The sequence below is a fragment of the Anolis sagrei genome, chromosome 5 (assembly GCF_037176765.1).
Source record: "Anolis sagrei isolate rAnoSag1 chromosome 5, rAnoSag1.mat, whole genome shotgun sequence".
Classification (NCBI taxonomy): domain Eukaryota; kingdom Metazoa; phylum Chordata; class Lepidosauria; order Squamata; family Dactyloidae; genus Anolis; species Anolis sagrei.
Window position 1 is genome coordinate 32,888,717 of NC_090025.1, and position 16,156 is coordinate 32,904,872.

The 16,156-nt window shown below is 36.2% G+C and overlaps 1 protein-coding gene across 18 annotated transcripts in view; it reads left to right on the plus strand.

Annotated features, from left to right (window-relative positions):
- Positions 1-16,156, plus strand: part of ANK2 (ankyrin 2) — a 358,785-nt gene that overhangs the window by 285,516 nt on the left and 57,113 nt on the right. For all 18 annotated transcript variants that reach the window (XM_067468650.1, XM_067468652.1, XM_067468651.1 and 15 more), the window contains 4 exons: positions 2,956-3,054; positions 6,646-6,718; positions 8,877-9,021; positions 15,143-15,245. In XM_067468650.1, the coding sequence (XP_067324751.1) occupies positions 2,956-3,054; positions 6,646-6,718; positions 8,877-9,021; positions 15,143-15,245 (420 nt within the window). The remainder of the gene's footprint in view (positions 1-2,955; positions 3,055-6,645; positions 6,719-8,876; positions 9,022-15,142; positions 15,246-16,156) is intronic.

Here is a 16,156-nt window from a genome sequence, read left to right on the forward strand (position 1 = left end):
TGAACTTGCTGACCAAAAGGTTGGCAGTTCAAACCTGGGAAGCGGGGTGAGCTCCTGCTGTTAGGCCCACCTTCTACAAACCTAGCAGTTCGAAAACATGCAAATGTGAGTAGATCAATAGGTACCTCTTCTGTGGGAAGGTAACAGTGCTCCATGTAATCATTTTGGCCACATGACCTTGGAGGTGTCTATGGACAATGCTGGCTCTTTGGCTTAGAAAAGGAGTTTACCACCCCCCAGAGTTGGAAACAACTAGATTTACTATCAGGGAAATGTGAGTAGATCACATTTCCCGCTTTGTCATTCCTGGAAGATCATAAGGAAAGAATAATGCCTAATTTATGATACAAGCTTAGTGGCCAACTTGTTTTTTTTCAGTAATTGACATCTAAGGTATCGGTTTTTCAGAGCGTGGATATCCATACAGCAGTACTGACAGCAAAGTCTGGCTGAAGCATATAATCCATGAAAGTTTAATGCCATATTATATGACCAAAGTGATGGTTAGTAGAATAAGAATTATGTCAAAACTATAGTCCTAATTCAGATGCTTCTGTAGACCTCAGTACTCAGGGTGAAGCCAAGCTTGAGGAGAGAGGGGAAAGGAGGATAGAATATAACTATTTGAGATGGCAGCCTGTGGAGATAAAGAAAATTGAGCACACAGTGGTTGGACTACTGTCCTAAAAAAGGTGAAAACCAAGAGGGTTGGAAAAGAGTGAGCATTCAGGACTTCATCTGAATAAATCTCCCATGTGATACAATCCATTTTTGAGACTTGGAGTATTTTGTTCATTACACAAAATTGATGTGTTTAATTTGCTGTGGTATTGACTCAGTCTCTGTCTGTGTAGCCAGAGATATAATGAAAAAGAGGCCTGACTTCAGAGACATTTTCTATGGCATTGTAAAACATCCTACTTTCACTGTTATTTCTTTTTCTTTTTCTGCTGAGTGCTTTGAAAGAGTAGCAAAAGTTCTAACCTGCTTAGAAGGAGTGTGACACTACTCACATTGATTTCGTTTGCCCTCAGGCAATCCATTGGAGGCTAGATCTTACTTCATCCTCTTTGCTGTGTGAACCTTGGTTGATTGCAATTACTCAAGTAGTTGTTCCAAAATACAGGGTTAGTCAAAATGCATAGGCCAATAAGCCATTCAATTGAATGGCTTATTGGCCTATGCATTTTGACTAACCCTGTACTTTGTCTCCAATGACAAGCAGAGGCAAATCTGGTTAGATCTATGGCATTATCCTGTTACATGGGGGGCGGGGGGGGGGGGAAATAGATGCCAAATTTGGCATTGCCAGTTCGTAATGCAGTACATAGGCACAATTCCATCAACACAGAGGGAATAACTGAAAGGACTGTATTAAAAAGTGGGTTTTGTGCTTGAAATTGCCTGAAAAACCCACCCACCCCATTCTGGATACTTTTATTAGTGTCGCAAAAAAACTTTTGGGATGATACCTGGTACACAGGATACACATTCCTCACCATATCCCTAAGTGAAATCCAATAGATTTTAACCATTCAAAGAATGTCAAGAAAACTTGTGGTGCTGATCCAGGATACGAGATGGGGGGAAAAGGCAGCTAACAGAATCCAAAGCTGAACTTTTCAATACTTGTGGCTCTTAAGAGGTCTTTGATGTCTGTATAGAAAATAGTACTGGAAAATTGAAAATTGAAAGGGAGTACTATTTGGTATAACCCCTAAACTTTCCTTACTTACAAAAATAAATAAAGAAAATAAAAATAAAAAGACAGAATATAGGAGTAACTGATTACATTTTTGCCTGTAACCCGTTGCATCTTTTGGTAATGGTGGCATCTTTCAAATCTAACATGAATACAAAGGATGTTATTTTTGATATGTATTGTTGTTGTTCATTCGTTCAGTCGTTTCTGACTCTTCATGACCTCATGGACCAGCCCATACCAGAGCTCCCTGTTGGCCGTCACCACCCCCAGCTCTTTCAGAGTCAATCCAGTCACTTCAAGGATACCATCTATCCATCTTGCCCTTGGTCGGCCCCTCTTTCTTTATCTTTCCATTTTCCCCAGCATCATTGTCTTCTATAAGCTTTCCTGTCTTCTCATGATGTGGCCAAAGTACTTCATCTTTGCCTCTAATATCCTTCCCTCCAGTGAGCAGTTGGGCTTTATTTTTGATATGTATACTGAGTAATATTTTTAAGTTAGTTTTGAGCAGAATTTCCCCCCAAGTCTTAGGTAGGGCTCAAAGGGTGTCTTTTGAGTCCCCAAAGGGCCCTTACCATGTACCTCTTTTTTGTAAACTTCCTTGGAGGGTTATTTAGCAAAATGCCTCTATACTATTAGGAATTGTGGGGCAATTTGTCTCTCTCGCTCACATCCCCCTCCCCTCCAATCCTGGCCTTTTTAGGCCAGGGGAAGCCTTTTGAAAAACATTACAAGCCAAGAACAAAGATCTAAAACAGCTTAGAAACTAAGCAAGGACATGCCAACATTGTCTCTATTGTTTCTACAGAGTAAGTGTGACTTGTTTAATGAAATAAAATTGCATTTAATTTCAGGTGAAAGTTATATGTGGCCTCTAGATCTTGCACATTCCTGGCATAAATTACCAACAATTAAATACATTAAAAGTGCATTTTCAAAATTCAGCAGGAGCACTATCAGGGTAGCCAGCTTTTATATAGAAGGTGGTACACTAAACTATTAAAAGCAGTGAGGTTTTTTCCTTCTTGTGCGTAACAGGCAGATGTCCTGAGTGTTTTGTTTCCATGGCAATTGGGACTACAGTTTGGGGAAAGTTGCAAAGATTTAATAGTGAAACACAATGATTTTCCTAAGCGAATGCCTTGTTTTTGGATGGAAATGCTGGCTCATTCAGTGCAGGGTGTGATCTCATTGGTTTATATCACAATCCTCCCTCTCATTCTCCTCCTCTCCTTCTTTTCTTCTTTCAGAATGGCAATACTGCCTTAGCAATTGCAAAGCGTCTGGGATACATCTCCGTGGTCGATACATTAAAGGTTGTAACAGAGGAAGTAGTTACCACTACAACTGTGAGTACTAGTAGCCTTATATCCCATTTTGTTTTAATCTGAGTTATTTCTATTTTTTTCCCTTTTCTCTACCTCTCTCTTAAAGATGATTTGGATTATTTTATAGGTCTCATTTAATTCCGGAAAATATAATTTAGTTTTTGTAGATAGTACTATGGACACTTCCACTAATGGAAAACTATGTTTACACATACCATATAACATTTTCAAATACATTGTGTAAGGATTTTTGTTTTGTTTTCATTGTACTCCCCAAACATTTCCAACTACATTTCATGTTAAATCTGCATTCTGTCTTCCAAGATATTGGCTATCACATATTTTCTATCATTTATGATTCTGCAACTGAAGTTGCAGATCATAAAGCAGGAGTGAGGAACCTATAGTCATCCAGCTATTGCTGCACTGCAATTCCCAGCAACCATAGCCAGCTTGGTCAATAGTGATGCATCCTGGGAGTAGTAATTTATCAACATTTGAAGGCAACAGGTTCCTTATCTCTACTGTAAACAAATACAGTAGAGATAAGTCTTATCCCAAATGCTACCTATATTATTTTATGAAGTTTCTTTTGTAACTTCTTTCAGAGGATGTATCTGTTTTTATATTGGTTTTATTTTCATTGTTCATCTGTGTTTTTACAAGAAAGGGATTGGAAACATTTAGCTTGTTGAATGCATTTAATCTGTCTCTGTGAGCTTTGAATGCTGATGCTGTCTGGCCTTTTTATTAACAAACACTTTCTGTGATACGAAAGAAAAACCATGTAAGTTCAAAGCACACACAATGCAAAATTCCAAATCAGAATTGCTAGTTTTTTAAAAAAAAATTGCATTTAATAATATAGTTTTCATTCCTTTTGCCTCTACTGGAAGACTACTTCTTGATTGAGGACTTGTAGCATTACCTATTTCGTCTTTTCCTCCTTGGCATATTATTTATAATAAGAAAAAAGATGTAAAATAGAGATGCAGTGGGAAGATCCAGAAAAGGTAGAAATGGAAAACGTTGAAATTTGATGCCCTGAAAAATTCAATTTGAAGCGGAGTGATTGAAGGGTAGAAATCTTGGTGGAAATACCCCAACAGAGCAAATTGAAGTCTCTCATCCAAAGACAAGTGATATTTCAAACTAAAATATGTCATTTTTATATTGGATGCCAGCATGATTCACAGATCTGGCGGGAATGTGAACATTGGTATTTATAGAAAAGTAACAAACCATAAATTAGGAAGAGTTCTATTTTGAGCTTCAGGGCCATCTCCTAAAGATGGAGTCCTCGGTGGCACAGTAGGTTAAATACTTGTGCTAGCAGGCCTGAAGACCAACAGGTTGGAGGTTTGAATCCGGGAGAGTGTAGATAAGCTCCTTATGTCAGCTCCGGCTCCCCATGCGGGGACATGAGAGAAGCTTCCCACAAGGATGGTAAAACATCAAAACATCCGGGCATCCCCTGGGCAATATCCTTGCAGATGATCAATTCTCTCATACCAGAAGCGACTTGCAGTGTCTGAAGTTGCTCCTGATACACACAAAATCTTCTAAAGAAAAATATTTGGCTCACCCTTGAAACATGTTAGAAGTAGTAACTCTTGTCTTGAATTATTGTTGGGGTTGTCATCCACTCCTCTAAAGCAGTGGTTCTCAACTTGTGGTCCCCAGATGTTTTTGGCCTACAACTCCCAGAAATCCCAGCCAGTTTACCAGCTGTTAGGATTTCTGGGAGTTGAAGGCCAAAACATCTGAGAACCCCAGATTGAGAACCACTGCTCCAAAGGCTGAAGTGAATTATCCCCTAAGAAATTTAAACAAAAGTTTGCTTCTTCAAATATAGATGGTTTGTACATTTGTACTACTCAAACTAATCAACCAATCTAATAATTCTCAAAACCTGCAGTCAATATGTTTTTCTCCTTTCTCTACAAAAATGAATGAATAAGCATCCTTCAAAAGGATGCTTAATGACTTTGCTTTAATCAATGTTGTTAACTTGTCGTTTTCAGCTAAGTTTCAACAGCAATTCTTCATATGTTGCTGTAACTGTATTCATCCACTTATGCACATACAATAGTCTTTACTCAGCTCCCTTAGGCAATGTTATTTACAAGGGGAAAATGATCTTATTGTTGTTATTTATTAAATCATTGTAAGGTGGAAACCCTTGCCAGTAAAGTACAAATTACCTGGATCCACGCCAGCCCATTTCAATCTGCTTTGTACTTATTCATATTCTAGTCCATTCTTGCTTTTGTTTGACTTCAAAGAGATTCTGGCTAAAATTGACCTAAACTGACACTCAGTTGTTTTTGTTTTAAAATATTTGTTCATTTGCTCACAACTTTCTTACTCTATTTTACTTTCTCTTAATGTTTCTTTCAGTTTTAAATGACAAGTCCACACCATTAGTTTTATATAGAAACATGCCCATAACTCATTATTCAAAATTATACAGAAGACACCCAAATTCTATGTCCTTTCATGCTTCCTTATCTTATTTTCTTTTCTATAATCTATTAAGTCTGTTTATCCATGTAAGTAACATGTGTAAATGTATATGCTTACATAAGAATATGGAATTATTCTAATTACTTAATCATTTTAACAAACTGTTGACAAAATATTTGTAAAGTATGTAAATCCAATGCAGTTAATATTGTAGATATAGACTTATCAGATGTTCTTCTCATTCAACATATTTTTTCAGTTTACATTTTTTGCATTGTTGAAAGTGTTTTACAACTTTAATCATTTCCAGATGCTCCCTAAAACTTAAAGCTTTTTTTTGGAGACATTACCTAATTTATTTTAAAACCTAGCATGCAACCAAAAATTGGAGTTGTTTTGAATTTTTCACCAGTCAACAAATGTGCTAGATATATTTAAAAACTACAAACAGTTGTTAAAATAAACTTTTCACAGCATGTATCCATTTTTATTAAACCGATTATTAAAAACAATGTATTCTATGCAGAAAATAATAAATATGAGAACTGGAGAACATACACATATTTACTCAAATCTAATGTACCGTCGAATCTGATGTGCTCCTCAATTTTCAAAACCCTGAAACCAAAAACAGTATTTGCTACCAAATGTAATGCGCAGCAGCAAAACATGCACTCTTTGTAATTTACAATAGCAAAGCTTCCAGCAATTGAAAAGAAAACTTTGGGATGCATTTATGCTGTAGAATGAATCCACTTTAATTAACTTGGTTCAATGCTATGGAACAATGGGAACTGCAGTTTCACAAGGTCTTGAGCCTTCTCTGCCAAAGCATGCTGATGCCTCAACAAATTACAAATCCCAGGATTTAATAGCATTCAGCCATGGCTATTAAATTAGAGATGGCATTCCTCAAATAGGAGCTTCAGGTGTACCTGAAGCAGCGTTCCCTTTTGCTTTGGTTCAGCACTAAGATTACTGTATGATGTGGATTTAATGCATACCGTAATGTTGGCAAAGTAATTAAAACAAAAAGGTGAGCATTAGATTTGTGTAAAGAAGGTAGTTGAAATTTAAGTGTATCTTATTGATTCTTCAACCAAATTATTCTATTGATTGATTTCTTTTCTTCCCCTTTTTTTGCAGACTGTAACTGAGAAACACAAACTCAATGTACCAGAAACTATGAGTGAAGTCTTAGATGTTTCTGATGAGGAGGGTAAGCTTTCCATGGTTCACATAAGGCCATAGATTGATGCAGTTAGGTTCAGCACTATTCCTAGAAGTTATCAGTTGTTCTTAGTGATTCCACAAAGTGGAATTTTAACAGATAATTTATTTGAAAATACACCCGATTCATATTTTAAAGGAACTTGCACAAATGTTTTCAGCTTAAAGTAATTATAACCTGATGTTTTTAAAACATACAAAACTTCAATTGGCTTTCTACATGAACATTCCACATTTCTACCTCTATTACTTTTTTTACCTCAATGAAGGAAAACTTCATATTATTGTGGTGTAGAACCAACAAAATGTTTTTTTAATTTAATGGATTCAGTGTTAAATACAGAGTTCCCTAAGCATTTATGAAGTCTAGCTTTCCCATTAAAACAGCTTTTGAAAGATACTACAGACACTATCTATCTGTAATGCAGTTATTTCAGGTGGAGTATATTTTTTTTCCTTTTTAGACAATGGTTAGGAACCTGCTTCTGTGTGAAGCTTCCATTCTTACTGTAGAGCAAGAACAGATATTCAGTCTTTCCATTTTAGCAACTCAGTTTCCCACTCTCCCCTAAGGGCCTTTCAGGGCGGTATGTGTGAATGGCTGACATAACATGGCATTCATCTGCAAACACTTAACTGCCAATTATTTTGGTCTTAAACTAGACAGCATGACTGGTGAAAGAAGCCATATCATAGTCTAAACTGCTGAAGTGAATTGTAGCTATGGTTACAAACTCTCTCTAGGCAAAGTTCATGTGAAGAATGAATCTATAAATCTCTCTATTCTTTAGCTTTGGTTGTCAGCGAGAGAGCATTTGGAGACAGAACCATAATGCAAATGAATACTTTTTAAAAGTACAACTCCTGAACATATTGTATTTGTAGGAATTTGGGCAACATCCAACATTATGTGAACAAATCTTATCTTTTTAGAATGGATTTCCCACTTCATACATCCACTGAATAAAACCCCAATTGGCCCAGGATGGTGGATTTTCGATAGAAGAGAGGGGAATCTTTCTTTCTGTGAATGATTTTCATTTGATGGCAAGGCAGGGAGTGTTGGATAAAATACCTTAAGAACTGGGTCATCTTTGCCCTATAAAGAGGTTTTCATTTGTGTCATTGTTAACAGTTGAACAGTTGTTTCATTTCTTTTTAAAGTAATCTGAAATACTCTTTTTACTAACAACGCTCCTTACTATTAAATTAGCTAAATATCAGCTTCCATGCTTGACTATATCTATTTGAAGGGCTATTTCAGCATGGTTGAAGACCATTTCACTAAAAAAAAAAACCCAACCAATCATGCCAACCTGAAATATGGTGACATTCTTTTTTGTACTCCAGTATTTTTTTTTAGCTTCTATGTCTTCATGGAATGCTTCTATGAGCATTTCTTAATGTAATCACACTGCTCTCATTCTGCCTTTTGTTGCACATTAATGAAATTCAAATATTTCGCATAGTGTCATTAAAAACTCAAAAATCATTTTTAAAAATATGTGCATATACAATCTTTGAGTTTCTTCCAGAAACTAGCTGTGTCTAACCAATTCTTTGTGGAAAAGAACAACAATGAAACTAGTCCAGTGATTGATATCAACAATGACAAAAGTGAAAGGATTGGTTTTATTCTTCTTAACATTGCAGTGTTTTTCATGTTTATTAACAGTTTGTATGTTGTACTTCAAGAATGACATTAGTTCCTATTTTGCTTGAGCTCTTGGAATGAAGTATCTAAGAAATTGCTTCAAGAACAGTGGTTAGGTTAGTACAGTAAAATCTTGCTTATCCAACATAAATGGGCTGGCAGAACGTTGGATAAGTGAAAATATTGGATAATAAGAAGAGATTAAAGAAAAGCTTATTAAACGTCAAATTATGCTATGATTTTACAAAGTAAGCACCAAAACATCATGTTTTACAACAAAACAACAGAAAAAAACAATTCAATACATGGTAACATTATATAGTAATTACTGTATTTATAAATTTAGCAAAATATTGCAATGTATTGAAACAGCTGTGGATCCAGGCGGAAGGCAGACTGCATTGGATAATACAGAACATTGGATGAGTGAAGGTTGGATAAGTGAGGCTGTACTGTAATTAACTATGTGAATTTGTGTTTGTTTTTACTTAAGGTGATGATACCATGACCGGAGATGGGGGTGAATATCTTAGACCAGAAGACTTGAAAGAACTAGGTGATGATTCGTTACCTAGCAGCCAGTTCTTAGATGGTATGAATTACCTGAGGTACAGCCTGGAAGGAGGTCGATCTGACAGGTACTAAATGTATATATTTTCCCCTTAATCTGTATCTTTTTCGGAATAGGAACCTAGTGTGTGGATGGATTTTAGTTACTTCCTAGTCCACATAGGGTAGCCTTATGTTTTATTTGACACGGGCGAATAGATCCATACGAGTATATATCCTGTGAAGAACATTGAAGTGTCCAGTATCAAAGTCCTCTCCACTATACTTTATTTTGCTCCAAGTGTTGAGCCGTGTCACCATTGTTCATAGGTTTGATTCAAGAAAGCAGGTTGTTAAATTTATCTTCAGGGACATAAATCTTTGCTTGTCTTCATCCTGCTAATGAGGAATTGCAAACATTTCACTCTTGCCTATGAAACAGCATGATATTCTCTATCCCAAAGAAGTTTTGTTTTTGCAAGAATAATTTCTGTGCAAATTGCACAAATTGCAAAATTAAATTACAATAGCTGCTGCCTTATTACATGAATTTCTGAAAAGTGTTGCTTGGATATTTTCAGTCTATAAGCCAATCATTTTGTCCTTTCTGTGGTTCTTGACTTTCCTTCACAAAGAGAAGACATTAGCATTAATTGTGGAAAGCTCATCAAAATAAAGGTTACTTGCCTTGTCCTAATACTAGGGGTGAGAAATCTTGCTGGGGTTAATGAACTACAATAACCTGTCTCAAGCTTTTAAGAAAACATGTCTTGTTGAGAATAAGAAAGAGAAGTTGCCCCACTCTTACAGTTGCCACCATCAAACCAGAGCTGCAAATGAAAATAACTACCTGCCTTTCAATGTTTCAGAAATTATTTTTATGATATTAAAAATTATATTTCTATTTGATCTTGTACCATATGCAGTAAATAGGCAGTAGTATGGTGGCCTTTCTTTCATGCAAGTTATTAATCTACACTTCAGCTCTTGAAACTGCCATTTCTGAAGAGACAGATGTGGATAGATGAAATAGTGGAAAAAACATACAGTGACAAATATATTTAGCAATTCAGCAACAACAGGGAATTCAGGGAACTGTTCACAGCTCATAATGATCTGATGCCGTTATTCACAAAAACATGCACTGAAATATAAATTGCATTACATCGCACCAGTTCTATGTGTGCAGAATTTATGCTGCAATTAAGGACTCACAGAGTTAGAGAATAAGAGCTAACACTTGTATTACATAAACAAAGAATAGGACTAACAACTGTGCAAAACAAATACTGATAACTCTGGTAGGCCATTAAGTGGTAAAGACCAGGATGGACAGTGACAATATGATAATAACAACATATATATCTGTGATGCAACTAAGTTTTGAAACTTGCATATATTTATGGTAGCTTCAACTCAGAAAATATATTATAGAGCAAGAAAATGTGTAGAAATGTGCAGCCGTGATTAAGATGTTGCCATGATTACGGTGCTCAAGTAACTCTCCAATGAGGAAAGATGACAGGGTCCTTTATACCAAAAAGGAACAAGCGATGCAAACTATTATATCACAACAATGTAAACTATTATGAATGATACAAAGGAAACATACAAGGGACTTTTTTGCCTCTTTCCTTTTACTAGAATCTGGACTAAGTAGCTAAAAGTAGTAATAGATGAATGAGAGCACCACTTTTAGGGTACCATGATTAGGAAGGTGCTAATGCACATATATGCTGTTGTTGGACATTATCAGTATCTGGTTGCTCACTATAACTGCAGAATGCTGGCCTGTATATATATATATTCATCTTATTCAGCAGCACTCTTCTTGGGTTCTTAGAAGCAACACAGAATCATACAATACTAGAATTTTAGAGCTGAAAGGCTCAACTCCATCTACTCTAGCTCCCTGCCAAGAAAGCAATTGTCTGACTTTCCCTCATTACAGGCCTGTTAATTTAGAGACTTCATCTAGGTTGCCAAAATATCAAAGTGAAATATTCTAATTTATATCATGGGTTTTTAAAAAATAATACACCAAAACCTTCACTTCTGTTTGTTTGCGGAAGCAGGCATATAAGAAAGATCTGCTGGTTCGCTGTAAAATCCCCATTTGGGAAGATAGGAAAGCTTTTTGAAGCATGTTTTCGTAACCAGAGAAGACTGCAGGAAAGAAGGGACGGAAAAAAATGATCCAGCTGTGTCATGTTAGATTTAGGCCATGATGCTATATGTATATAGGAACAAGGCAGTGGTGCGCAAATAAGAGACTAGGGAAATGCAATCAGGTATTGATATTTTTAGGTCTCTTCCATTCACCTTCTCTCAGGGCCACACATTAGCATTTTCATCTTGTCCAGATTACTTTTCAATCCTCTTGCTACCTCCACTTTTCAACCAAGCATGGTAACCAGAGCCTCATTAGCTCTGTTCAGATGAAATCAGAGGTACAATGATAAACCATCTGAATATCATACTTCCTTATGGTAATGCTCTGGGTTTTTTGGGGGTTTTTTTGTATGGTTAGGCAGGAGAAAGTTAAACTAGGATTCTGGCATGACCTTGCAAGACATTGGAAAACAAACATCTGTTGTAATTCCTTCCAGCTCAATTCAAGTGGAAACAATCAGCAGAAGATTTAGAAAGAAAAAGATTTCATCTGGACATTTTAGTTTGTCAGGGCAAATGTCTATTCACTGTAAATGGTGTTGTCTTCTTAAAGAAATACATCTTTCATGAGCAAGAAAAGCTAATGCAGTTCAGCAGATGTGCTGCCTTTTCATGCTCTGGAAACATTACTCTTTTGGCCCATTAGCTACACAGTGTTCCTTGAACTGATTCATTTAAGGAGTTCAGTTTTTGGATATCTGGCTTTTATTTCATAATTTTGTTCCATATTTATTATTCTCTCTTCCCTTGTTGTATGCTCTCATTAGCACTATGCCCAGGTAAGTATTATGCAGCATGATAACAACTTCCTTTTCAGTACTTCTCTCCTGCCATCTGTCATTATGTATCTGATTCCATTTTTTGCAGTCCTACTTAAGAATTTGATAGGTTTTTATTTATTCAAGTTGGTTAGTTTTGTGGTACAAGTAAAATGCCACAATTGTTGCAATTAGTGATTATCTCACTGTGGACTTTACCATTCTCACTTCTGGCCTGTATAAGGCTGACACCAAATGCAAGCATCCTCATGCTAACCACATACTTCAAAACAACACTTCCATTGAGAGAATGATAGAAAAAAACTCTCTGACACTAGTCCTTAAACAGCCAATGTTTAGTCTTGATATAGCTATCGCACCAGAAGGAAAAAAATGGAAGGATTTATCAATACCTCTTAAATAGATAAGAAAATGTCTATTCCTCTTCTCGATAATAAAGATGGATAGCTTTTTCTGACAAACGTAAGTAATTATACTACAAGTCGTGTTTCTGTGCCAACGCAAGTTTGTTGCAGCCTGAGATTTTTTCATGCAAGACATGCAAGGAGAAAAGAGGTATTGATCAGAAATGAAGTAAGGTGGTTACAAGTATTAATGGTTAGTAAGATGCTGAGAATAAACAGCCCTGATTTTTGTCAGGCAAACTAAGATGCATCAGCAGTACTTTCTTAATATATGTTGTAGAGTAGCTAGTGTCAGCAGTGCCTTAGTCCCTGGCCTGAGAAACATAATAGAATATTGACCCTGTCTCATTACAAAGGACTGTAATCTTTGTACTGCTACCATTGGCTAAAGACTGAATTTAGCTCTTCAGGGATGTAACTGTATAACTGCACCAGTACCTTAAATCAAATACATGCTGAAGGATTAGGTGTGGGTTTTTGTTTTTAGGGGGATTTTTTTTTGTAGAAGACTCTCTCTGAAGGCACACTGTAGGCTTGGGCTTTTTCTGCTTCATTTCTTGAAGGGGGTACCTTATTAAGATATTCCATTCATAGAGAAGCAGGGCCTTGACTTTTGTTGGCATAGTCTTTCCCAACCTTGATTGACACATCGCTGCAGATACTTCAAGGATGTTTAAAGGAGCTGAATGCTTATCCAAGTGGTTTTGGTCTAGAATAAAGCTTTGGAGACAGATGCTTGCGCTGGATGACATTGCTGTTTTATTTTACTTAATAGCATATTCTCCACACCCCGTCTACCAGGCGCATCTGGACTAGAAGATTCAGTCCCATCATGATCTTGGATGAAACTGAACCTTCACATATCTGTTACTTCTTTCTTAGATTTTAAAACATTAAAACTCTTAAAAATAATTCACCACAAAATAGTCCTTCCATTAAAAATTGTAGTATCCTTGACAGTTATTATACTGTCTCTAACTTCTGTAGTATATTGAAATTAAATTAAGACTGACTTTCTAATGTTTACTTGCCTGAGAATGAACATGACGGGTTTACGACTGAGAAGGCAGGAGGATTACAATGCAAGCCATATATCCCATTATTTAAATGTCATGATCTATAATACAAATCTGTATTGTACATTTACAGTTTTTGAGTCAATCAGAACTTTTTTCCATATATTACATACAGCTATACGTTTATATATAAAATATTAAAGATTGTTTACAAACATCATAAACTCAGGAAGGCTTGGGCCCTTTGTTGGTCCTCTATAGTTCCACTAACATCTCCATATGATAAACTTATACCACGACATAATTTTATATTATTCATAAATGGTTTTCTAGCCACAGGAATGACTTTTGGGGGAAAGCAAGAGATGGCATCCTTGGAAAGGGAGGCAGAAAATCCCTGTTATGTATTTGCTTCCATAAATTGAACAAAAACCACAAAGTTCAGATTTAAAACATTAATAGAAATCTATTTATTGAATTTTGTGTGTGTGTGTTTGTCAGGCATGACTTGAGAGATTGGAAGTCACTTCTGGTGTGAGAGAATTGGCTGTCTGCAAGGACATTGCCCAGGGAATGTCTGGATGATTGATGTTTTATCATGCTTATGGGAGGCTTCTCCTATGTCCCCGCATGGGGAGATAGAGCTGACAGAGGGAGCTCAACCCTGCCCTCCCCAGAACCCTGTCAGTCAGCCATTCTGCTGGTACAAGGGTTTAACACATTGCATCACCCGCGTGCACATGATTTAGGTACACATGATTTAATCCTGTCAAAAATGGCAAGACCTTTCTAGCTGTAACTGCAAAGAGAATTGCAACTATAAGTCACAAAATAAGAAATGTTGAAAGCAACTCACAGAATATTTGTATGACATGTATGTCATATTTAGAAGGTGTGATAAATAATATTTGTTCTACACAGTTTCAATAGGCAAGATTTGTACTTTTTATGATTCTACATGAGGCATTTAAAAATGATACAGTGATAGATTATGCTGCTTGGATAAATTTTGATGCACAATTGCATCTGAAATCTTCATTTCTCTTAACATTATGTTTCTAAGCAACTAGAAACATATGATCTATTTGCTTGCAAGCCTACTACACCCATAGTCTGGTGATAGTTTTAGTGATTTAAGCTTCAAAACTAGTATTTGAAATATATAACTGAAACAGAGACCCCCATGTACCTTGGTTTGTGTTGTCCTTTGATTTTCAGTCCAATTAGATCTGAGTTATGTGTGAAAGTAGCTTATTTTTGCTTCGCACCTCTTTGTTGCTTCAGCAAATGGTTTTACGTAGCGCTTTGTGTACATATGGAAATAACAATGTTTTTATTGCTTATTTGCTGTACAAGGGGAAAATCTTGCTTTGCCAAAAAGCATACTGCTGACCCTTTTCTGTGTACCTTCCAGGGGATGGAAAGTAGTTTACCCTTGATCACAAATGGGACTTTTTTTTGGTATTGAACATTTCCTCAAAATTTTGAATGTCAAATCATATTTCTTCAACAGGACAAAGAAGCAATTCATATATTTTTCTTAAAGTTAGATGGAAGGGGAGCTATTCAGCTATATAGAGACACTGGTTTGAAGCTTCTGTATACAGAGGCTCAAATAGATTGTAATTATTAAAAAAATGAGAGCAGCACTGCTCAGTCTCCTCTATGAATGTTGACATGACAAAGATGGAAGGCTTTATCAAAGGAATAAAATTATCCCCCTGGAAGTTACACCATATTTGCTAATAGCATGCTTTTTTCAATCCCTTGCTCTGCTCTGTCCACAATCTCATCTTCAAAACACCATCTCAACTGCTGATAATGTTACCAACCAACCAGCCTGCGATCTTTCAGTTCAGACAAGTCCCATACGCTGAGCCACGTCTCCTACCTGAGGGACAGCACCATGATTGATGATGCAGTTGTTATCCCCAGCCACCAGGTGAGGCATTTGTGATAATTTTGGTGTGTCAATTAATCTGGTATCTTATATGCTGCTACTCTTTATTTATCATTATTTGTACTATTACTGTAGTAGTCATCTTACTTGAGACTAGATTGATTTCATTGTGGTTTTGCTGATGTTGTTTTAATTGAATGGTTTGCTCCTCCAGTAATATTAATTTCTGCGCAAATTTATTATGGAAGAGAGATTTCAATTATGAATGTCAGTCGTCATAAAATATATGGGCAGGAATATATAATCTAAACATTTTCCCTTGTGAGAACATTGAAAACTGAAGTTCTCAAGGATCCCTCATAGTTTGGGATTTAGTCTGTAAACAAATCCTGCATTTTCTGTGCAGAATTTTTCTTTCTGTGCACCCCTCAGCCCCATACACATTTTTCACACAGAACAAATTTCGAATGCCTAAGAACTTTGTCCGTCCAAAGTTGTTCTCATTTGGATTTCACATCACCCAGAAAGCTGCTTTGGGTTTAAAATATTTACAAATGTTATTTTCATCCCTAATTTGAATACGTGTAAGGCTGTCTTACACTGAATTTTCCTTTTTGATTATTAAGTCAAGTTTTTAGGAAAAATATAAGAAATCATTCCTTTCTGTTTTGAACAGAGAAGTAATTTATAAGGCATAATTAGTGTAAGGACACAAATTCTTCTATATACCATTGCTGTATGCCTCGTTCTTTAGTTTCAGTCAATTGTGCTAATATTAGTAATCTCAGTGAAAAATGTGGAGTAACGTTCTACTTGTGTAGCATAGTAATCTTGCAACTAAACCCTGTGAAAATGTATTTCATAACAATATGATTGTATTCACTAAACTCTGTAGTTCAACATTGCTAAGTTAATATAGTTTGTGAATGCTAAGGTTACTGTCACTCATTAGC